The sequence below is a fragment of the Odontesthes bonariensis genome, chromosome 21 (genome assembly GCF_027942865.1).
Source record: "Odontesthes bonariensis isolate fOdoBon6 chromosome 21, fOdoBon6.hap1, whole genome shotgun sequence".
Classification (NCBI taxonomy): domain Eukaryota; kingdom Metazoa; phylum Chordata; class Actinopteri; order Atheriniformes; family Atherinopsidae; genus Odontesthes; species Odontesthes bonariensis.
Genome location: NC_134526.1, coordinates 6,588,354 through 6,613,080, shown reverse-complemented (window position 1 = coordinate 6,613,080; position 24,727 = coordinate 6,588,354). Strand labels below are relative to the sequence as shown.

At 38.0% G+C, this 24,727-nt stretch overlaps 3 protein-coding genes and 1 non-coding gene across 4 annotated transcripts; 2 read left to right on the top strand and 2 right to left on the bottom strand.

The window, feature by feature from the left end:
• Positions 1-3,116: 3,116 nt before the first annotated feature.
• Positions 3,117-3,188, top strand: trnac-gca (transfer RNA cysteine (anticodon GCA)). Its single transcript has one exon. It is a non-coding gene; the product is annotated as a tRNA-Cys (tRNA).
• A 255-nt stretch (positions 3,189-3,443) lies between these two features.
• Positions 3,444-7,499, bottom strand: arl5c (ADP-ribosylation factor-like 5C). Its single transcript, XM_075454361.1, has 6 exons — positions 7,354-7,499; positions 6,506-6,566; positions 6,264-6,411; positions 5,163-5,246; positions 4,321-4,472; positions 3,444-4,212 (listed from the first exon to the last, which is right to left on the bottom strand). The coding sequence occupies exons 1-6, from the start codon at positions 7,397-7,399 to the stop codon at positions 4,164-4,166; spliced, it is 540 nt and encodes a 179-aa protein (XP_075310476.1). The 5' UTR covers positions 7,400-7,499; the 3' UTR covers positions 3,444-4,163.
• Positions 7,500-10,663: 3,164 nt separating this feature from the next.
• Positions 10,664-11,726, top strand: LOC142371650 (protein NATD1-like). Its single transcript, XM_075454360.1, has 3 exons — positions 10,664-10,859; positions 11,348-11,460; positions 11,551-11,726. The coding sequence occupies exons 1-3, from the start codon at positions 10,706-10,708 to the stop codon at positions 11,665-11,667; spliced, it is 384 nt and encodes a 127-aa protein (XP_075310475.1). The 5' UTR covers positions 10,664-10,705; the 3' UTR covers positions 11,668-11,726.
• A 2,617-nt stretch (positions 11,727-14,343) lies between these two features.
• On the bottom strand, positions 14,344-24,457 carry LOC142371875 (germ cell-specific gene 1-like protein). Its single transcript, XM_075454616.1, has 5 exons — positions 24,154-24,457; positions 21,126-21,173; positions 16,950-17,102; positions 14,815-14,926; positions 14,344-14,647 (listed from the first exon to the last, which is right to left on the bottom strand). Exons 1-5 carry the CDS (start codon positions 24,455-24,457, stop codon positions 14,344-14,346), a joined length of 921 nt encoding a protein of 306 aa, XP_075310731.1.
• Positions 24,458-24,727: the final 270 nt, after the last annotated feature.

Below are 24,727 nucleotides of genomic sequence, written 5' to 3'. Positions count from 1 at the left end.
AGTGAGTGCATAAAAAGCGTGTGTTTTATGGCATGTAAAACTGACAAGAAAACTCGCTTTACAAGCTCTGTGGCCGACTCCAGCACCTCTCGTGGCCGCAGCTTTCATCGTTTCTATCGGCTTTGGGTGCAAAGTTAAGAGTCCTTGGCAGAAAACAGAGCCACTCAGGGTTTGGAAAGGCAGAAAGGCCCATAATCCAGACTGCGAATGTAGGCTACAGTATCTTATCACTTTGAATCAAATCAAATCAAATCAAATTTACTTGTATAGCACATTTCATGTACAAACAATTCAAAGTGCTTCACATAAAATAAAAGCATTGCAGCAGGGAGTGTAAGAAGCATTAAAAATGTATAAAAGAATGTAAAGAGAAACAAATAAAATCATTTAAATTAATTTAAAAACAAGCAACAGTCCAGATAGATTAAAAGATAGCGTGCAGATTTCATGCATAGACACATGAGAAAAGAAATGTTTTTAACCTGGATTTAAAAATGTCTCCATTTGGTGAAAGTTTAATCTCCACTGGCAGTTTGTTCCACTTGTTTGCAGCATAATGGAAAACACACATCTTTCCTATTTTCTGATTTTACTGAACTTTAAGGCGTTATGTTCTTCACGCCCTGAAGGAGTGAAAAAGTCCTAAAAAAAAATCACACGGCGTTCTGCAACAGTCTCAAAAAGATATTCAATATCTGCCAAAAAAAAAGCAGAATTGGATCAGAATATTCTGATCTGACGATGTTGAGATGCCCCTGTGTGTATTAAAAGGGCTATAAATAATTTTGCAGTTGTTCCCCCTCTCTGTGCTGGCTGCAAAGAGGCTGCCCGTCATAAATCACTCTGAAGTCCACAATCTATGTTTTATGCATTAACCCTCTTTTAAAGTTCACGTGAAGCGAGCGTAAATTCTGAGCAGTCACTCGTGCCGGTAATTAATTCCCTGTTTATCTATTTCCAGAGACAGTGTTTCACAGCCGAGCCGCAGCAGGAGGACAGTAACTCTTTAGGAGACAATATTTTTCTTGTGTCGATTAGATGGAATTTAAAAGTGGGACTCCTTCACCGGCAAAAACAGATGGATCCACGAGGGAAATCATGGCAGAGTTAAGATGATTTCAGATAACAATTTTACATTTTGATGAATTAGTCCAATTTGTCCATGCAGTTAATTAAAAGCACTCAATACTCAATGAAGGGGGAAATTATTTAAGCTATAAGTTTCTGGTTCACTGTGACGCTCTCATGGTTTTCTAGGCAACTTAATTAGCCCATAAGGACTGGATGCAACATGTGTTTATCCTGGATGCAACATGGATACGTCTTATATAATGTCGTTGGTTTAAAGACACATAGGTGATGTTTCTTTAACAGTGTCTTTACAGTGATTTTTAACAAAATCTTCAGGTTTCAGAGACATTTTTAGGAGGCTTGGAGTTTGTCTTCTATAAGTGGCGTAAAGTAACCACCTAGGTTTACTCAAATATTGAACTTTAACACAATATTTCAAAGCCTGAGATATTTTTTCTTTACTGTGGTATTTCAATTTAATCTTCAATCTCCATATTTCAGTCTGGAATTCTGTAATTTGGCTTCCCAGCATTTGTTGAACCCATGTACACACTAAGTGCTTTACATCGGATGACTTTCAGTCCTTGGCGATATAACAAATGATTCAAAATACTGTAAAATTAAGCCACTACACACTAGCTTAATGCACTGGTTTTATAGCCATACTCCAGTCGTAGGCTACAACATTTGAAAATAGAGCACATCTTTGATTTTCTTGATGTTATTTTCTATTTTCTGTCCTTACTTGTGTGGACAGCTTTTACTTAAATATAATTAGGAGTGTAGAACGTAGTATTTGTAACAGAATATTCCTAAATGGGGATATTTGTTATTATCTCTGATGAAAAAAATCAGAGTATTTCCAAAATTTCTCCAGTCTTATGCAATGACATGTGATCATTAGCTTCTTCTTTCATTAAATTGTTGCAGAACAAAGGTTTATCACACATGATCTTTGACCACAGTCACTGTGGATAAGCTTTAAAATGACTCGATATATCCTTAAAGATGGAGAGGGGACATCTCTTTTTATTGAATGTGGTTCACTTAGCAGGCTCATAATTTGTTTTTAGCTCCTAAGCATGATGTTTTCTATTTTTATTCTGCATGTATGCTGCAGTTTACACACAAACATAGCAACAGTTAAATTTACTCGTGCCGTTTGAGTTTAATTAACTTGGGCTTAAAACCACAGCTATGGTGTCAGGCCTGGATAGTAGCTCCCTAGCTTTAGCCTCTTCATGCTAACTCTAAAATGCTATGTTTGCTAACATTTGTTTAGCCGTTTGTTAGCTTTAACCGGTTAGTTTGTCCTGCTCTTATTCCTGAGAGCTAATAATAAAGACTTTTATTGTTTTTGTGTCAACATAATTTTGCCAATTGAATCTGTTTTGAGTCAACATATGGCCAAATGATTAAAAATTAAGCACATGAAGCTGTGGTAAAATACCAGGAAGGCTACGGGATACTGATCACACTCCTGTTGGATAACTCATGCTATTGATTGGTTTATAATAATGACTTACTATTCTTTAGCAAACTTAGTTTCTGTAATTAATTCTGCTTATAATTTCCCAGCAATGAGGAGTTAAAATATGACAAATGTCTAATTGTGTGCCTAAAGAGATTAAAACACAAATCATATATGTTTATTTTCTTCCACAAAATGGCTTATTGTGCAACCGTCTCCCATATCTGTTAAAACGTGTAGAAAATCACTGAGAGATATAGGCTTTATTCCAACGGGAAACACGTGTGTTAGGCGTGGTATTTTGTTGTTTTATGGACGTTTTGCCTTCAGTTGAAACTAGATAAGATATAATTTAGAAAGAAAAGCAGTTATTTCTCCACCTAGTGGTGAAAATAACGCCATACATTTTAAATACCAGCTACATACTTCAGAAATCGGCAAAAAATTAGGTCGTAATTGTGTGAAAGTAATAATTTCATAAGACAATAAATAACGGAAAAATAATATGAAAAAAACGGCGTAACTGTGTGAAGGTTCTGGTTGAATATGAATCTTTTCGGTGATTTCGGCACGCGGGGGTATAGCTCAGTGGTAGAGCATTTGACTGCAGATCAAGAGGTCTCCGGTTCAAATCCGGATGCCCCCTAAGTGTCTATCCTTTTTATTTTCTCCGGGTTGTCTGTTTCAACGATGTTCTAAATAATCATGATATCAAGGGACTAATTTTTATCGTTAGGTTACATTTACTTCCAAAGATACATAATCACGAGCAATAATAAAGGTCCAGTGCTCAAATTACAAACAGAAAGAGAAACTAAAGGGCCTAGATCATAAAAATTTATAGCGTCATTTAATATGTAATGGTTCCACATAAAGTAAGACCTTCAGTACAACACAAAGCTTGAAATTATTATATTTATTTAAAAAAATAATTACAATATACAGTATTTACATATTAAATACAATTCAAGCTCTTTTTTTCCACTTAGGAAATTGCTGTAATATACAGAATATAATTGAGGAGCTTTACTTTTTCATGAAAGATAAATTAATAAACATCTTTAATACAAAACTCCCATTGTTTTGCTGGTATAAAATGTTATTCTACGGTTGTGATGATCAGTGCACAGTTGATGTTTATCTGCCACATTCTTTCCCAAATATTTTGACATTAAAGTTTAGATTTGAACACTTTTGCAGCAACTTTTTCAGCTTTTGTAATGACGTAAATGACATTTCGCCAAGCTTCTGACATACGATAACCCAGATAACAAGATAACTGTTAAAAATGCAAAGTGGAATGTGACATTACCAGTCAGATAAGACGCCATAAAAAGGTGACAAACACCCCATCGGTGCATGCCTTCACAGCAAAAATGAGGAAACTTTCACAGATTATAAAGAAAGAAATCCCTGAACATTAAAATCATCCAGGTGTCTCTGCTGTGCATCTCCCCTGAGGCTGAGACGGAAGTGAGGCAGATGTTTGCAGACTCCCACGCGCCACACTGTGGGTGTGGTGGCACAGGCTCCATCATGAGTGCGTAAAACACTGTAAATCATACTGACAAAGTGCGGAGGTAGGCTCAGTCTGAGGAAGTTTGATCCGCCCGAGGGTGTCTTAGCCTGCTACAACATGTGATTTCATCCACTCCAGACTGGCAGGTAATCTGTAGGGAGGGGGGGGGGGCAGATTTTGAGAAACAGGAAGTGATACGAAAGTTGTCCTTTCAGCAGAAGAAAAGACGCATTTTCAGTATAATGTGGTGTGTGCTCACCCTTCTCCTGTCAGGGCGCAGCAGGCTTGAACATGCCACGAGTGGGTTGTTATGGAGTCCAGCGTGAGGTACTGCGAGATCTCTGCCGCTGTCATGGAGCCGTTCACGTCTTGTTTATTAGCCAGAACGAGAACGGCTGCGTTCTGTAGATCCTACGTCCAAAAAACAAGAGGGGATTCGGGTTATATTCACCTCAAGAGGTGTCATTTTTTTCCACTGGAAACCATCAAAACATCAACAAACAGCAACCTCAGCAGAACGTCTTTCTTTTTTTCTTGAAAGACGCTGACTCACACAGCGTGAAGAGGAAGCTTCCTGTGTCACGGGTGATAATCTGGTTTTACATCTGTGGCGTGATTAGTCACTCGCTGAAAGCGGGCGTGTGTTTCAAACACCAAAACATAGATACCACAGAGCACATTACTCTCCGCAGAATGACAAAGGAGTTTTACGTCATGGCAGCGTTCACAGGAACATTCACATCCTCCACGGTGAATTCATAAAACAAGTTATTCTAAACCCTCTACACCCATAACGATGCACTTACATGCAGGTAAAACTCCACTGTGACAAATGCAGCATATAAAGCATATGTGTTGTCTCTCTCTGTAATTATTCCCTCTTTTCACACTGGCCATGAAGGCTAACTATTCTAATTGTTGTTATTGATTTTACTATCCTATGTTGTTGACATCAATCTGCCGAAGGGACTAAAGATGGAAATTAGCCATAATCTTGCATATTTACATGTATATGTTCATTAATATGTATTGTCCCTGCTTTAAATAACTAAACTAAACAAAAAAAGATGGAGACAGAGGCAGAGACGGTGGGTTTAATACCTCGTGTGCGAGCATTCGGTGCAGCTCTTCTTTGGTTAAAGTAAGTCTTTCGCGGTCGGTGCTGTCCACAACCAGAATGACAATCTGAAAAGACAGTAATATAGTGTATGTTACATAAAAAACACACATCATGAGAGGCTGCAGTGATAAGACGGAGCACAAGACTTCTGGTAATCCCCATCACAGACACAATGAGCATACTGTAAACTTCCAACCGCGGTTCAAGTTCCAAAAAGCCTTTATGGGTTAACGTGCGACAGCTAAGTCAGAGCAACGCTTTCAGTTTCTACATTTACGCTCATTTGAATCTGATTCTGGAGCAAACTGTCTTATAATTTTCTGTTTTTTGGGGCGGAAACAAGAGCAAAAACCTTAATAATTATCAATAAAATCAACAGTTTCATGTGGAAGCTTTGTACTGAGGTCAAAAAACCATCAGCAAAGATTTTATTATTCATCTTCAACTTGCTAAGTTTCCTTGCTCAAAGAAAAACACGACTAATGTCAATCTGACTTTAAAAGGAGAGTTTTTGAATACATTTTTTACCTTCAATGCAGATGAAGAAGGAATAAAGAGACTAAATATCCGAGCAGACAACAAGTCAGAGCAAGGCTTTCAGTTTCTACGTTTACACTCGTTTGAATCTGATTCTGGAGCAAACTGTCTTATATTTTTCTGTTTTTTGGGGCGGAAACAAGAGCAAAAAATCTTAATAATTATCAGTAAAATCAAAACTTTCATGTTGAGGCTTTGTACTGAGGTCAAAAAACCACCAGCAAAGATTTTATTATTAATTTTCAACTTGCTAAGTTTCCTTGCTCAAAGAAAAACACGACTAATGTCAATCTGACTTTAAAAGGAGAGTTTTTGAATACAGTCAAAGCAACGCTTTCAGTTTCTACGTTTACGCTCGTTTGAATCTGATTCTGGAGCAAACTGTCTCAATTTTTCTGTTTTTGGGGGCGGAAACAAGAGCAAAAACCTTAATAATTATCAGTAAAATCAACAGTTTTATGTGGAAGCTTTGTACTGAGGTCAAAAAACCATCAGCACAGATTTTATTATTCATTTTCAACCTGTGAAATGCAGCTAAGCCTTACCTCGGTGTTGCAGTAGTACGAGTACCAGTTGGCTCTGAGACTGTCCTGCCCTCCGATGTCCCAAACCATGAAGTGAGTGTTACGGACAGAGATCTCCTCCACGTTGCTTCCAATGGTGGGCGATGTGTGGACGGCCTCTTTGGTCAGACTGGACGGAAAAAACCCACACATTCTGACTTCAGTAAAACTGTGAGAACAGCCAATAAACCATAGTTGCCACGGAAGGTAGTCAAATGACTTACAACTGGTAGAGGATGGTTGTCTTTCCGGCATTGTCCAGACCCACAATGATGACTTTGTGCTCTGCAGAAAAGTTTAAACGTGTTAAATCATGCTGAAGTTCAGCAAAACTGGATGGGTTACATCATTTGTGTCACTTCCAACATGACCAGACAGTTGACACACGCTGATAAGATAAAGACAGGTACATGGATGTCCTGTTCTGAGCAGGTTGTTATGTCACAACACAGCTGTACTGCAAGAGCAGCATTTCATTTAAAGTCAAGTTTAACTTGTTTGGCAGTGAATTAGCTCAACTGTGGGAATAAAAAGAAAAGTGTCTCAACATTACAAGCCATTTGTTTTCACGTGTTTGATCATATTCAGGTAAAAAGAATACTACTACTAATACTACTACTACTTCTTTCTTTATAAAGCACTTTAAAACAACAGTAACTGCGACAAAGGGCTGTACATAGGAGAATCAATAAACATACAAAATATGGAAAAGATAGGGGGGGACATGCCAAAAATAAAAAAAATACTGTAGATTTGTACATAGCGAATGTTTATTCACTATTTTTCATTTAATTTAATTTAATTTTATATTTATTTTATTTTATTCTATTTGCTTGTTTTTACTACTTTAATTGTTTTCATATCTTTACTGTATGCTGCTGCAAAAAAACAATTTCCCAAATTGGGATTAATAAAGTATTTATCTATCTATCTATCTATTCTGGTCACACCTCTGACAGAAACAATAAAACACGATAACAGAAAGTAAGAGCAAATGTCTCAACATGTGTTAAAAGCCAAAGAATAAAAAAATGTGTCTTAAGATGACTCGGGAAATGAAGTTTTACTGTACCTGCGTCGCCGAACACAGCCATCATCTTGGTCAGAAGGAACCCCATCAGTGTGAGAAGTGAGCTGTGAGCACAAAACAAACAGAAACTGTGCCTGAAAAAGTCAAACTTCAGTGTCTGTGCCCAGCTGACTGACTGACAGTCTCTAATATCAGCTTCTACTTATTTCTGGTGTTTGTGGGAGGCGCTTCTAACGGAGAAAAGTCCTTTGGAAACCACTGATTTGTGCGTTCAGGGGCTGTGGGAAATGTTGCTGTTTGAACAGTTGATCAATTAACACGGTAAACATTAACAGGTATGAGGGGGGAAATGAGTGGCAGCAACCAGGGAAATATGACGAAAAGACACAGGCTCCCAGTTTGTATTAAGCACCAGAGTTTTCCGTGTAGAGGAGTCTTATATCTGCGCCTGAAACACCTAAAAACCTGCAAATCATTCCTTAAAATGTACTTTAACAGAGAGCCTTTGCTGGTTTTATTCGTTTTACTTTTTGTGTTTTTATATCACAGTTATACTCGTATGATTTAATCTTATTCCTCTGCTTTTTATACATAACACATACATCACTTTATTTCGTTAAAGAAGATTATCATTATTAAAATGGATCGTTTTAATGCTTCTCATTAATATTTTAGCCGTATTCTTTCTTTATCAAATTGTTTTCAAACCCGAAAGAACATTTAGGAAACCAAAATCAAAACAATCTGAAATACACCTGAACTGATTTAATTGTTAAATCTCTGAGCTCTGCCAGGAGTGCCTGAACGCAGCTTCACGACGTCTCTTCTGTCGACAGGAGCGGACGGATGACGCAACGGACGCACGCACGTTTCCAGCCCTTATTTGGAAAGGGAAGGGAACTAGTTTGTCGTCTTCTCCGCGTTTGAGGAACTATTAAAGAAAAGTCGAAAGCAAAAGTCGGAAGGTCATTAAAAAAAACAACCAAACAGAATTCCCCGGGGTTTTTATTAAGCAGTCCAGGTATTTCCAAGAACTTACCCAGAGGGTTAAACTATTACAAATGTTTTAATATCAAGGGTCATTCTGGACATAAAATAACTGACAAAGCATCTAACCCATCATTTAATGACAGGGATCATCTAATCCAAACAGGCAGCTGTGTTTTTTTTGTGCTATTTCAACTCAACTCAAACGTTTTAAACGTTTTTTGTATTTACAGCCCTTCCCAGCTGTGTTTATAAGAGTGTTTTAAAGCAGAAAAATCTCTTTTTTTAGCACTCCAATTTGACAACAACGTAATAAATCATTCATTGTATCCTTAAAAGCAGATCAAAAACATTAATTCACCTCCATCAGAACTTTTACACTCTTAATTTGAATGCAAAATGTACATTTTTCCTGGCTGCATTTAGTTTACAGCCACAGTTACAGTTTAAATGTTACTTTTCTATTCTCATTTAATCTCAAAATTAAGAATATATTGATCAGCCTCTGATGTAAGGGGCTTGTTGACACTATGATAAGAATCCGTAAGGGATCATAACAGATAAGGAGCACTTTTCATGCTACATAAGATTGTTTTTTTTAAATGTTACTTAGTTTGATTGCAGGACTTTTACTTTTAATGAGCTAAAATCAAAGTATTAGAATGTCATCTGTGGTGTTTGGTCCCCCTAACTTCAGTCCTCTGTTGTGTGAGACCACTTAACCTCATGATGTGAGGCTCACGGTTCGATTGTCAGACGCTAACCCCCGAAAAGGGACGTTTCCTCTGGTGCAGATGTAATAACAAGCACACAGAGTGAGAATAAATAAAAACCACATCCTGCAGTTTCTCACTCTGATAACTTGCTAAGTTTCCTCGCTCAAAGAAAAACACGACTAATGTCGACCTGACTTGGAGGTTAGGCAAGTTGATCTGCCGACAGTCTGTTCTTTGTTTTGCAGGTTTACACCCATTGAAGCACCATGACCAGACAGGTCGTAGCAGCAGGAAGTGATCATTCCTGGCGGGGTGGCAACGTCGGCACGTGTTTGAGCTTTTGAGTCACAATCTATGAAGTTGAAAGCGTTGACTCAACAGTTGGAGCTGTTCTTCCAGACGCTTGGATGTGCTATCCTACAGCTTTTCTCTCTGTACTTTCAGATATAACCCAGAAGCTTTACAACCTCCTGATCTATCTTGTCACGCTTTTGATTTAACTTCTGGTCACCTGGTCTTATCTTTAAATGTCCTACTATAAACATAAATACAGAAATATATATTTTCAGTCATGAGTTGAAATCCCCAGTCTTCCAATGGCAAGCATCCCCTTGATTCTGTATCTCGAAGAGGTCCGAAGCAAAGAATCAAAGCCATCTCCTCTGCAGCTGTGAACCACTCTCTATCAGCCTGAGCTATCCTGCCACACAGAAGAACAACAACCTTTTGAGTTGATTTCTTTCCCAACTGTGTGCTACTGAGCTTTATTTATTTATTTTTAGCTGACTGAGGACTGATCCCAAGACTTCAAAACACCCGAGAAGCAATCCAACACCTGGAGCTGACAGGTCGGATACACGAACTCTTAAAGTTTCCTAAAGTTCATTAAAAGCTTCAAACCGGTGCCCCGAAAGGCTTCAGACAAACACTAACCTGTCTTAACTAACTAACTAATTAACATCTTTTTTGCTCCAACTTTACAGCTTGTTGGATATGCAGGTACATTATAGTTAAGCACACACTTTATTATTTCTAAAATGTATCCAGCAGGTTTTAGAGAATACGTGAGAGGGGCCGCATAAGACTGACAAAGTTAGCTGAGAGTGCTATAAAATAAACACTCTGTGGTGTCATGGTCTGTGGCGTCGTGTTTCTAATTTTCAATTTCCATGTAATATTTTGTACCTTTGTTCTATTGCTCATCGCTGTATTCTTATGACTTGGTGGGTTGGACGTCACTAACTGCTCACAGGCACAATTGTTGGTATACTTTTGGTCTAGATGCTTTTGTGAAATAAAAACACCTTTGACGTGAAATAATCTGCAGCAGAGGCAACTCAAACATGAAACCCACGTCTTGATGAGTTAATTTAGTCACAAAGAATGCAGTGAGGTCCCAGTTATTTAATGGGATGGTGAGATTCTTGTGCCCTGCATTTTGCAGAAATAATTCTGGAAATCACTGGAACACTTGTGAGAAACATCACTGTTTTCGTGAGACTATCTGTAAAACTGTCCTGTGGCCTGACCAATCAGAATATGTGATGGCCACAAAGTTGAATTAAATCCCAAGTTTTGTTGTAGAGGCCAAATTAACACATGAGGAATTGTTATTTGGCGCCCTCTGGTGGACATGACAGAGAACGACTGCCCCGTCTACCTGCAGTTGTGTTCAGGTTGTATTGTATGAAATGGCCTTCAAAATGACTTCAAGACTTTCCGAGTTAACTCGCAGGATGAGGTCCTATCAGAGCGCCTTCAGAGCTCTAAGCTGCGAAGGAAGGCTCACAGTGGAACATGACCGAAATAATCGGCGCTTCACCGTCACTCCAGGCAGCGGCGCCGGTAAGCTCGCAGCCGGAGTTATGGCTCTGTTGCCCGGGTAGATTCTGTATGAGAGCCCGGCGTTCACTCGTGGCCTGTTAAAACGTTTTTGTTTTTTTTGCAATTGATCATCTTATTTTCATTGAGAATCTCACGATGCTTTTCCATTTGAGCTGTTTATTTAGATTTCAGTCACAAATAGAGAGTATTATTCGATTATTTAGGGAGAGCACACACGGCCAAATTAGATTTAAAAAACAGGGATTTTAAAGGTGACTTTGGCTGTGATCAACTGCTTCTTAACCTCCGTCAGTGAAATGTTTTTTATACGAACTGTGTCAACTTAACTAACACTTCGGCATATTTTATTATCGGCACATGCAAACCATTTTTTTTGGGGGGGGGGATAACAGCTGTGCTCATATGTAAACCACCAGAGTTTATAATCCTCTTTAGGATCCCAGTCATATTAAATGTGGTGTGAAGCCCTTTTGGTTGTCTGTCCGCAGGTGAGTGCGCGGTGCTGCACTACACATTCACAGGGCAGAAGGAGGTGGACCTGGTGTCCACGTTTGTGCCTGAGACATTTCGAGGCCAAGGTGTTGCAGCGCTGCTGTCACAGGTGAGAGTGTCATAAATCAGCTGGTTTCTGTCAAATCAGCTCAAATTCTTCACTTTACTTTTTACTTTACTTTTAATGCTCCTTTTTCAGGCTGCCATGGACTTTTTGGTGGAAGAGAACCTAAAGGCTCGTGTTTCCTGTTGGTACATCAATAAATACATTGAAGATCACCCCGAACAGCCGTATAAAGACCGTGTTATCAGTTGAGTGTAGCTTGTTTGTCCACCATAAGCCAAACTGCTGCCTCACATCAACCACACATATGTGACACAGCTTGAACAGGGTAAACCAATTCATTTAAATGAGATCTGAATGTAATCCGTGTATTTAATTGTATATTTAAAGAATCATTCTTGAATATTTTTCCAGTAATAAAACTATAAATACTTGATATTAATTTTATCCATGTGATGTGAGAAAATGTTTAATTTTTTGTATCGGATTGTATTTTTTTTTAAATTTTTTATGATGTTTGTAATTATTTCTTGCTAATTTGATAAATAAGTTATATTGATGTCTCGGAATTCGTTATTCACTCTGCACACATACAGTTTGTTTATGTAGCACATGGTGGTGGTGTAAAATAAGATACCATATAACGATCAATCAGTAACAAGGTGCTTAAAATGTAGGGACTGCTTTTCCTTTGATACTTATAGGCATTTATCATCTTCCATATAAACCAAAATGACTGAACATAAAGGGCAAATACAGTGTTTAATATTCCTTATTAATAAATTAATTTGTAAATCTAATTTAACCACAAACCATCCAATACCAGTGACTTTGAGGAAAAACTCAGAAGATGACCACAGTGTAAAGGTTACAGTCCCATTTCCAAAGTTGGGGTCTTAAAGAATGCAATTTTTAAATCATTTAAATTAGTATAACAACTACATAACAAATGTTGAACCTGAGAAACTTTATTTTTACTGAAATATTTCAACCCTAAACCTAACCAAGTTCTACTAATTCCTAAATTTAGCTAAGCATCTTTAATCACTAACAGTTTATTTTCCCTAAACTTAACTGAGCACTACTAATTCCTAAACTTAACCAGGTTCTTTTAATTCCTACACTTAATCAGGTAATTTCAATCCTTAATAAAAAACTACAAATTCCTAAACTTAACTAAGTATGTTTAATTCCTAAATTTAACCAAATATTTTTAATGACTAAATTTAATCTAGTCCTTTTAATCCATGACTTTAACCAAGTACTACTAATCTCGAAACCTAACCACCGATGTTTAATTCCTAAAGCTAACTATTTTAAATCCCTAAATCTAACCAAATTGTTTAATTCCTAACCTTAACCAAGCAGTTTTAATGACTAAGATTAATCTAGTACTTTTAATACATAACCAAGTACTACTAATTAGTAAACTTAACCAAGTATGTTTAATACCCAAAGCCAACAAAGTACTTAAAATCCCTAAACTTAAAGGGACATTATGTAATTTCTTCCCCCATCTAGTGGTGCAATTTTATTTTGCAAAGTCGAATGAATTTGCTCTCTAGCGTCTCGCGTTTTCAAATGTGCGCTGCAACTTCTTGAACTACGGCAGGCGGTATGTGTCAAGATTCAAGAAGCTATGGCTTCAGACTCATGGTCCATACAAACAAAAAGACATCAAGACACACAGTACAAAGGATTACATAACACACATACAACAACACTATAAATACAGATGACAGATAACATAAGTTGACATTAATGATAATGCCTTTGGTGTGCAAACAATGCAATTAGTCATATTCCGGGAGTTACCGGAAGTGACGTCGACGCAGCGTTAGCGTTAGCAGCAGTGTGTAGTTGCTATCTGGAAAGTGTTCTTTTAAATAAACTCTCGGTAAACTTACAAATTTTCTAATGCCTCGTTTTGTGAGTTAAGAGCCTATGTGTACTACGGCAGAAGTTTGGTAACAATCAATGCATTATTAGTGGGATAATTTACGAGATAAAATCTATTTACCATTAGCGCCAGTAATAAGCCATTCAGCAGGCCTGGCGTTGGGGAAAACGCGATTCGAAGTGCTTTATGTCCCTCTCGGCACTTGGTCGTTTTTCATAGACCGGAAGGACATGGCGGCCTCCATAGAGCTTGCCCGCTCTATGTAGATACAGACAAGTTATTCTTCACTCAGGAGGATAAGTGAGATTTTTGACAGAGATCATTTTACACCAATGTGGACTAATTTATGAACGAATATGTTGATTTGAGCTAATAAATGACTTAATTTATTACATAGTGTCCCTTTAAGAAAGTAGGTTTTTTTTGACACTGGTGGCCTTTTATTGGAAAGTTGCTTGAAAGGAAACAACGTTCAATGCTACTTCATGGTAAATTTATTTGTTTTACGCTGTTGTTCTGGCTTTTTGGTGTCTCTCTGCCTTGTAGCTCCAAGCACAGTTTTGTCCAAGTGCCAGTTAAACGATACATCCATGATTGTACTGTGTGGCACTTTCAGTGAGAGTCATTCCAGTTAAAATGTTCCTCTAACTGCGTCTTCAGCGAGCTTTTGTCCTCCAGACAAATTCTGATGCATCTTGGATAAAAGAAGGCACATTCAGATGAGGCCAAAGCAGATATTATGAAGGATGTATCCGGCAGCAGCAGAATGCTCAGCCTGCAGTCTGCCACAGCTTAATGTGAAGATGCTGAAAACACAGCCCACTTCGCTGCTGCACGGAAAGACTTGATTAAAAGCATGTTGTTTGAAAGCCGACCATGTTAGATTATTGGAAGGAAAAGAATTTGGGTCCTGCCCTTGCGATATAGATTTGATATGAGGCAAAGAAGACAACAAACAAATGTTTGGTTCAGCTATTTTAATCTAGGAGCGCGACTCTAGGTACAGAATTGGGATGCCTGCTCCATTTTTAACAATATGCCTCTACATGTTGCTCCGGTTCATTGTCCATTTCGACCACGTAAGGTGTCCCTGTGGACGGCTTGTGGCCGTTAACGAGCAGTTCTGGCAGGACCTCTGAGTCAGCCGGCGCAGCGCTCAGGTACATGTGCCACATCTGATCAGGGAGATCCAGGTCTACCATCTTCTGCTTGATCAACAGGTTCTTCTCGATGTTCCGCCGCTTGTATTTAAACTCTATGATGGTCTTTGTGTACCTGTTCAGCGCTGTCACTGCAGAGCCCATGCAGCTGCCAAAAGAGCTCCATGCTAAGCTGGGGGAGAATGGAGAAAAACGCTGTTATAATGCAGTTAACACGCACTACTTAGACGAAGAGGAAGTTAAATCTTTGAATATTAACGGTAAGTACACAAATCAAAACGATTTGGATTGATCTAACCAGATGGTTTGGCAGATTCATCAGACATGGAAAGGACTTACGCATAAGACCAGCTGTAGTCCCAAGCGTTGGGCTTCCAGTCCTCCAGCCCTATGGCGACAGCCAGATGGAATGAGGTGCTAAACATCATGTGGGCTACCATCCCACAAAGGCCTGTGAAAAAAGCAAACAAAAAAACCCCCCAAAACTGTTAGTATTGTGCAATAAAATGCATATTAGCTCCAACATACTGGACTTAAACTGCTGAATTCCAACTTGATACAACCGTCAAATACATTATAAGCGTGAGGAAGGAGGCTCTGCTGCACAATCCCCACAAAAGTAAAACATGCCAAGTCTGTTTTAAAATGTCCGGCAAAAAAACGTGGACATTTTCAAATAATAATAAAGCAAATAAACACAAGGGCTATTAAAGCAGAGACGTCTGTATTCCTTCGAATTGGAAGCCTGCACTTCCTGCGGAGGCTAAAGAGAAAGCACACCTCAGCCCATCAACCTTCTACAGAGGCACCTTCTCTGACCCGGTTTTTATTTTTTCATTTATTTCTATTTTTATTCTATATCTTATTTTTTATACTCTTTATACTCCCTTAGGATATTTATCTAACTTTTTTGTCGTGGCCAAAATGCAACGTAATTTCGTTCTGCAGTGCATCTCTGATGTCATGTTGAATGACAATAAAAGAATCTGAATCTGAAACTGTCCACTCACACACTTTATAGTCTACTATGTAGTAACTTGGGCATTTTGTAGTGATTTATACCATATAGTTCACCACAAACTCTACATCTAATACACTAAGAGTAGTATACAGCAGCTGCACACAACAGTGGAAACAAACCATCCTGCACTGCAGCCTGGAGTCAGTAGCTTTGGCGCCATTTGGAGCGCGCTAACCATAACGTCCACGTTAATGAGCGTTAAAACAGCTTAAATTGTTCAGTCTAAACAACAAACAGTAAATATTTGAATGTGAGCTAAACATTCTTAAAACATTATGCTGCTTTTTATTTGAGGTTAGGTTTTTTTTCCCAATGCAATCAAGGCTTCTATAGGTGGAAGCAGTAAAAAAAAAAAAGCCTTGGTGGACACAAATGTGTTTAATACCAGTTTTATGTTAGTTTTGATATGATATAACATGCTACACAACAATAATGACTTTTGTTTTACTTCAAAATGATATAATTGTACAATGGTTTTATGTTATTGACATTCTCTGAATCCAAACAGGCAACCCGACATCAAGCTAGTCACAAGTTCTTCTCCTGTTTTTCACATTCTCTTTGTTGGAAAGTGTTATTTCATGAGTAAAGTTAGCTAGAAAATTAGAGTTTAGATTAAAAAGTTAGTCAAATGTTAGTTTTTCTACCAGTTTAGTAAAGGTAAAAAAAATCTGCCTAATACAAGAAATCATTTAACATACAATTTTTCATAGAAGCTGACTCTAAAAAGAAGCTTTTCATAGTGAAATGAGTGCATTTAATGCGGTAAAAGCGCCTATGACCCCTAGGTGTGGATCCTGAATTATTTATAAATGGGAAACCCCTCTCTTAATATATTATGATTACAAAACAACGGCTTATATCAGATTTGAAGGCCTGGAACATTACTTAATCCACAGTGGGTGAGAGCAAACTGAGATAGCCTGGCTGATTCTGGCCCTCCCTGAGCCAGCAGTCGGCCTTACTACAGTTGCTTTCCTTGGGATTAACTCAAAACAGCAGGGGGGATGGGAGTCAGGGGCTGTGAGAGTAGAGTGGGTGGAAGAGAGCTCCTCTGGGCAGGTCTTGGCACAGCCCAAAACCACTGCCCTGATTCCAATCTGATTAGTCTACAAACCAGCAAATCCTCAGAGGCAGTGAGTGGGCACAGTGCAGTTAGCTGCTCTGTGTGCTTGACTGTCAGCCTCATATCTTTCAGCCATCATGACCTGCTGCCCTGCTCCCTCTCTTACTTATACATGACTGCTAAAGTGGGCATCCACATGTGATAGCATGGCAAAGGACTTAAGAGTTAAAATCCCCTCAGTTATGTGTACAAAAATGACATATTTAACGTATAAATCAGATGATGTACAGCCGTATAAATGACAGAAAAACAGCATGAAGGCAGCCAAACGTTTCAGCTAAGAATAAAAAAACAAGGAATGAAAGATGTTTTCAGAGCTGTAGTTACCTGAGAGAGCAGTGCACATGGCGGCGAAGGCACTGATTTTCAGCTTGTTCATGATACTAAAGCAAGGACACTGCTCCAGGATCATCAGAACCCCGCCTATGAAGAGCAGGATGATGTACAGGCTTTCACCCACGACACACAACCACAGAACCGCTGGGGACATAAAGAACAGAACAAGAGCGCAGATATGAATTATGCCGTCCTCATTTAAACTTGTTACTGATGGATAATCCTGCTTGTTGTTTGGCAGAGATTCATCAGGGTACCCCAGGTCTGCTAATGTTAAATCTGGAGATCTGAAGTAGATCATCCAGAGTTCTCGGCTTAAATAAAACCAGACAGCAGCCTCTTATGGATGATTTGTCCATCCTAACACCCAGGGTAACACAACCACTTTAATTAGGCATTTTGATTTAAACACTTGACATGACAAGAGAAAAAACACATTACTGTATCAGTCTGACCAAAACCAGACTATTAAAATTCATGGAAACATGTTAGTCCAACAGAAATCAAATTAAATCGAGCTTCTCAATCCCAGTCTAACACACCCAAAAATGAGATTTAAAATGAGATGTAAACACTCAGCCAGACTCAAATGGGTCGAGGCACTCTGAGCATGCTTCAAAATTCCATCATTTTGTAAAAACAGTAAGTTTATGTGTATATTAAAATGGCCAAATTCCCAATGAAGCTGCTTCCATTCACATACTTTTCTGTTTCTTTTGTCATACGGCTAAACGCGTCAGAAATTGTGACTGAAAATCAGCAACGTGTCAACTCGTGGTCACTTAAAGCATTTCCAGACTGTCGCTCTGCTCTAATAAAACCCTGATTTTATAACTGACAAAATCCCCTTTTAAGTAACTTAAAGACAACGTATGTATAGTGACATGTACAATGGTCTCCTTCAAAGAAAGTTAGATCAGATAGTTTTGAACATTTTTTGTCACACTGTTCACAGTGCTGCGGTGTCAGACATACTTTGAACCATCTGGGAAATGATGCTGACGAGGTAACCATGGAGTCACTCATTAGTTTATTTTGCATTTGACTCTAACAATCTCGACATGTTTGGAGCCAAAAGGAACCATATTTTGACATAAGGTTGAATCATCTTTTGAAATATGGAATTATTTTCATAAAGAACTAACACTAACGCTAACGCTAACGCTAATGCTAACACTAAAGCTAACGCTAATGCTACTATCACGCCAGCACCTCGTGGCCACCAGTGAAACTGCAGTTTAAGCCGCCATCATTGACTATCACTGACTGTTGCCATGCTTAAACCCACTTGTAACCAGCTGGCAGTACAGGAAGCCGATTGATTCAAACTTTGTATATGTTCTGATCATATATGGATCAGATTTGTTCCCTTGTGACCGCTATGTAATGCCTCTTGCAAGAATCCATCAACTATGAGTTGAAATACATCATAGTTTGAGTATTTCAACTCAAACTATGATGTATTCCTAGACCCAATCAAACAATAAAAGAAAAGAATCAAGTGAAATGTATAAAAAAAGAAAATAAAACTTTAGCCTCATACCTACGCCTATATCACGGTGGCAGTAAAGAAAATGAAATATCTGCTGGAGAGCTATTGTTTAATGTATCACATCTTTAGTAATATCACAGTGAAACTGTGGCTGTTTAACATGGAAATCGAGGTAATGAAAACAGCTATTCTTAATTTCATGCACTCCTCCACTAATGAAAGCATGGTTATTCAATCAATCAATCAATCAATTTTATTTATAAAGCACATTTTAAATAAACGCAAAGGTTACCAAAGTGCTGTACATTAAAATAAACACAATAAAAACATAATAAAACAAAACTGTGCACATAAAATAAACAACCTAGACGGTGGCAAAAGCCAAAGAAAAGAGGTGTGTTTTAAGACGACTTTTAAACCAGGACAAGGAAGGGGCCTGCCTAATGTGCAGCGGCAGCTCATTCCAGAGCCGAGGGGCAGCAACAGAAAATGCTCAGTCCCCCCTGAGCTTCCGCCTTGTTCTAGGAACCCTCAGGAGCAGCTGATCAGCTGACCTGAGGGATCGACTGGGTGCGTAGGGCTGCAGAAGCTCAGAGAGGTACACTGGTGTAAGGCCATTCTTGGCTTTAAAAGCAAATAAAAGAATTTTAAAATTAATTCTAAAATGGACGGGAAGCCAATGGAGAGATGCTAAAATCGGCGTAATGTGCTCAAATTTCCTAGTGCCAGTTAAAAGTCGTGCAGCTGCGTTTTGTACCAGTTGAAGGCGTGCGATGGAGGACCCACTAATCCCCATAAAAAGTGCATTGCAGTAATCAAGCCTAGTGGTTACAAAGGCGTGGATTACTGTTTATAATTGCTGTCTTGGAAGAAAGGGTTTTATTTTTGCCAACTGTCTCAACTGGAAGAAGCTCGTTTTAACCACAGCTTTAATCTGGCTGTCAAAGTTGAGGTACGCGTCCACTTTTACCCCCAGATCACTAATAACAGGTTTGGCGTACTGCGCCAAGGAACCAAGATCGATTGAGGGGGACTCAGAGGTGCCACCAAAGACCATCACTTCGGTCTTCTTTTAATTAAAATTTAAAAAGTTTAGCCTTGACTTCATCTAAACAATTTACCAGTGGCTTAAGGGAGAAGGAGTCAGCTTTTTTAAGGGGGACATAAATCTGAGTGTCATCAGCGTAACAGTGGAATGAAATACCATGTTTCCTGAGAATGGAACCCAGCGGGAGAAGATATAATGAAAACAAAAGATTATTATTATTATTATTATGTTGCATGTTGTTGTCTAAAGTCATTGTGGACTTAAACAACATGTCTACTAATTTTTTAAAGTTATAAACTAATCCTTCAAGCTTTTCGTGGCTGTATCACAGTGACTGGACTGGAACAGGTTGAACTTACCCAAGATGTACTTTGTTGTACAGTCAAGATACACTACTTTAAGTCATAGTTATTGGAAAATTTTCCAAATATTCCCAAGAGGGGCAAGCGAGAACACCAGCATCAAGAGCATTAGCTCCTAATTAGACTAAGAGGCTAACTTCAGCCGACTTCTCACAAAGCAACGATAACCGTAACCCAAAATATTAAATTTAGATACATTTGTAATCCAGAAAGATATACATTGCCTAATGCTATTATTATATGTCCTTACAAAATGCTTATTAACATACAATAATATGTGTTAATAAACAGTTCATAGAGAATTAAAAATAAGCCTTGGTCTTTAATGTTCTTTTAATAGTTGCTTATCATAGTCTTAAAAACAAAAATAGTTAACTGTTAATGGCTAAAAAAGTTCATTTCAATCTTAATGAAACAATGGAAAAGCTGATTTAAAGGTTAAAGAATCACATAAAGGTAAATTCTGTAATGTTTTTATGAACAGCCTGGAGAAACTCAAAGCTTTTGTTAATAATAAAGTTTCTTTTTGCTCACGATTGTGTTATAATCGTCTCATAAATGTGGTTAAGATGCTACAAGCACAACGTGTGAAGGGACTAATTACTTATTTATTAACACATATGATAAGAACTTTGAATTTCAGCCTTATCTTTGGGGTAACTAACTAAATAACTCTGATGTATAGTTAGGTTTACTTGTGTCCAAATTATGAGGTTAATTCACAGCTTTCCATCCAGGGTTTAGTTTTAATCTTCATGGATTTTAAATTCCTCATATTTGTTTAGATCCATATTTTTGATTTTGATCTATTACAATGAACCACAATCCTTTTAAATCAAAGACCTATAAAGTCTATAACCAACGTCGTCCTACAACTAATATCTGAGTCCGGTGTTTGATATTTATGGTATTGGTCCTATGTTACACCCAAACAGTCCTTTGGTGGAGAAATGTGCCCGATACATAAATAAATGTCTAAATAGCTCTTGAGACTTGGCTTATATTTCACTTCCACCACAGTTTGGTGGTAGGTATTAACATATTTTACCCATTACATGCTGTGAGTATGTTAAATAATGCTGGAGCCACTATGAGTGAATGTTGTCCCATGTAATCTATGTCAGTATGCCCTTCTGATGCGGTCATTGTGTGTTTGCAATATACCAAATGTGTTAACAGTGTTTGCAATGTTACCTTAAAGATTGCTGAAGGGACAGGTTTGGGAAAAAGCCTGTGTACCCCTCTATTTATGTGTAGTAACCAACCTTTTTCATGTTCAGGCACGATGTCAGCAAAGTTTCGACACTCGAACCCTATGAAAAAAACACAGAAGCGTAACTTTCCTGGAGGAAAAATAATCACATTGTAGTCGTGATTATGGAGAAAGGATTTTTTTTAAATCGGATTGATAAAAACAATATTCTTTAAACTAATTTCTACGAAAATGTAAATTATTTCTTGAGTCTTATTGTTCTGCAACAAAAAAAAGACCCAATAATTAACCCCATAAAACACGAACAATAGTAATTATTTAAAAAATACAATCCATGTTTTCCACAGTCAATAATTTTAGAGAAATAAGTAAAAAATAACTCAATAAGTTATGATGATTTTTAAAATATAAGTCGTTATTCCTCAAAAAATCCTTAGTTTTTCCAGAAAAAAAGTCACAGTTTTAAAAAATGAATGCTTATTTTTTTTGATGAAATACGGTAATGCTCATCAAATGAAGAAAATATTATAATATTTAGGACAAAAACTTACTATGTCAGTAGACATCAATAGTTGAGGAAAAAGTCCAAATATTAACAATGAAAATAAGAAAATGTCACAACATTACATTACAAAAGTCAAATATTAAAGGCAGTTTACTACAGGGAAAGTCGTTCCATTTTTAAGAATACAGATATTAAATATTGAGAAGCTCCCTTTACGATTCACTCATAAATCCTCAACTATATTCCTACTTTTGGTCGTTAACACCGAAGTTACTTTAGCACTTTGGCCCAAGAAGAAAATGGACAATAAAATGGAGAATCCTGTATTAGACAAGAGTTCCTCTCCCAAACGTCCAACATCTGATATGTTCTCTATGCCTTCTCTAAATCTTTTATGAGATTTGCAGATCACTGCATTGTATTTCTAACATTCATTTACATTTTTAACACGGCATCCCAGGGAATCTGGGTTCAGATTCTTTCCATTCCTTTTCTTTGCTCCAAGTTGATTAAGAATTTATCAACACCATATAAGCCTGGGTATCATTTTTTTTGTCTATGAAAGGCGCTTGTTGCTGCTTTATCATCTGCTTTATAACCTAATGTTGAGGATTTTTTTTATCTTTATATTTATGCACATATCAGGGTGTGGGTGTAGGATTATATCCAGACTATATAAACATCCGACATGTTCAAAATAACTAGAGAGGAGAAGGGAGAGTGGTTGTATCTGAAGAGAAATACATAAACATTTGCCAGTCTCAGTGGACGACCACATCCCCACACAGCTGAAGGGAATTTGGGAGGAAAACGGTGAGATTTTCCATCAACCTTTTTGCAGAAAAGATGCTAATATGGCTGACCATTAGCATGATAAATGCTCAGGCCCTCTATGTGGGTACTGATGACTAAACATTCAGGCTGCAGCTGAAAAAACACTTAAAATAAATGAGAGTATTTCTTTTTGGAGGGAAAAAGGCACTGACTAGGAAGTGGATACAACCAGACGCTCCAACATTAGAAGACCTGCTGAAACTATCTGTAAAATCAACACAATACAAAGATTAACTTTGTCTTCAAAGCTGCAAACTAATACATTTTTAACAAATTGGTCACTTTGGGGTTGGGTACATCAGATCTGACCCTGATCCTAAAATGGAAGCTAAAGATATATCTTTTTCATATTTATTGAAGTAAAGCTATTAAATTTATAACATTTTTTGATGTAATGATCCGTCCATGTAAGGAAAAGTTTGACAGAAAGTCATGATATGAAACCATCAAAGTCCTACCATTGATAACGAGATATTCTGGAGCTCCATTACATCAGATGGTTTTTCTCAGCTGAAAACTATGGAGCAGCTGAAATGCGTCTGGTGATATATTTCTTAATCTTTCGAGTACCGAGATAAAACCAAACCCTACCTCAGCATGGAGATGAGTTATCAAGACTCGCTCACAACAAAGTCTTCGTAAGAGATCTTTGCTCATGACAGTTAAGGAGGAACTTTCAGATCAGATTGTTGGCAGCGTGCTAACAGCTAATAGTCGGTCAAATGGAAAACCGGGGATCATTTTAATGGGTAAAAGTCACTGGGTCATGTGAAATAGTTGCCTTTTGACAGCTTGTAAACATAAAGATGATTAACATGACAACCTTGTAATAAATTGAGATCAAATGAGACCTCCAGACACTTAAAAACACTAATGTTGCATATCTATGAATAACAGCTGATATGATGCGTTGATTAGTATCATATTTTATTCATTTTAGCTCAGAAATAACCAGAAAGCGTGTTAGATTAGAGGTAACAAGTTTGCTGTCTGCCCCTGCATTCATTATTGGTTATTTATTCTTAAATTGTGCACAAAACATGGAAGGAAATAAGATCCTCAGGAGCACCTCAGGGCCTCTGCAGGGAGCTGATCCTTTTAAAGACTTCTTTTACTCTCTTATTAGGTCAGCTGACATGCAAGGCCAGATAAATGTTTTATTTTAATCTGGCAGCTTTGCAAGTTAAAAACTGAATCTCACAAGAATTATTTTCCATGACAACACAGAAGGAATTCTACCTTCTACCTATATATATACATAAATATGTATATATTCAATGTATTTCAATGTTTTTTGTACTTTGACTTCCACCACATGCTTCCTCTGATCTGCTTCTCAAATGCCTGAAAATGATTTCCTGGTAAAAACAAAAAAACGACTGATAAAAAACTGTAGTTTAGCTTTATTTTCAGTTTGATGAGATTTGGCTTAAATTAAAAACTCCAGGCAACATGTAGGACATTTTTGTGGCTACATGCTGCAGCATTATTCAGCACTAATCCTCTGTTTATTTATATATCTGAGCATGCAAACTTGCTTGCTTGCTCTTTTACCCCACCCCGGGTGTCTTTTTTATCCAAATATAAAATCTGCAACAACTATAACCATTTATCATCAGTACAGGCATCTGTTTGGGCTGCACAGAGTTAAACATCTGTGAATAGCAGTTCATATGCTACAGCTTAACATCACAGGTTGATCACACTTCCTGATACTGCTGCAACTTCCCATTCATCTTACCTTTCATGTTCAAGGCCTGCTCGCAGGAGAAAAATATTCCCGTGTGGAACTTCCTCATGAGGAACTTCTCCTCCCCCGTCTCGAAGATGTACTGTACCTGCCGGCTGTCGTTCAGATTGGAGCTGTTGAACTGAATGCAGAACCAGCGTTTCATCATCACCGGCGGCCCCGTGCAGAAGGGCTTTGCCACCTTCCTGGTCCCCTCGCACCAGAAGTTGGTGCTCACTGCCGAAACTGCAAAAGCTATCGCCACAAAGTTGAGGGTAATTGCCAGGGAAGCCCGCTGCCCCCGCTCTAGCCTCATGGTCGAGGCCAGGCCAGAGCAGATGAAATGAAAAGGCAACTAATCCTGACTTTCAATATGTAGCCACGGTGTTTTGCCTCCCGGCAGATATGTCAAATCTTCATAATCTTGTTGCGTTTGTGGCTCCTTTGGTGAGAATTGTGAACGTTTGTCTGCCAGATCTTCTGATGTGACGCCACCTTGTTTAAAGGACTCCTTCTCTGCACATCCACAGAAGCGACAGAAATCCATGGCAGTCTCCGTCTTCCTCTGCTTCATTTGAACTCTGAC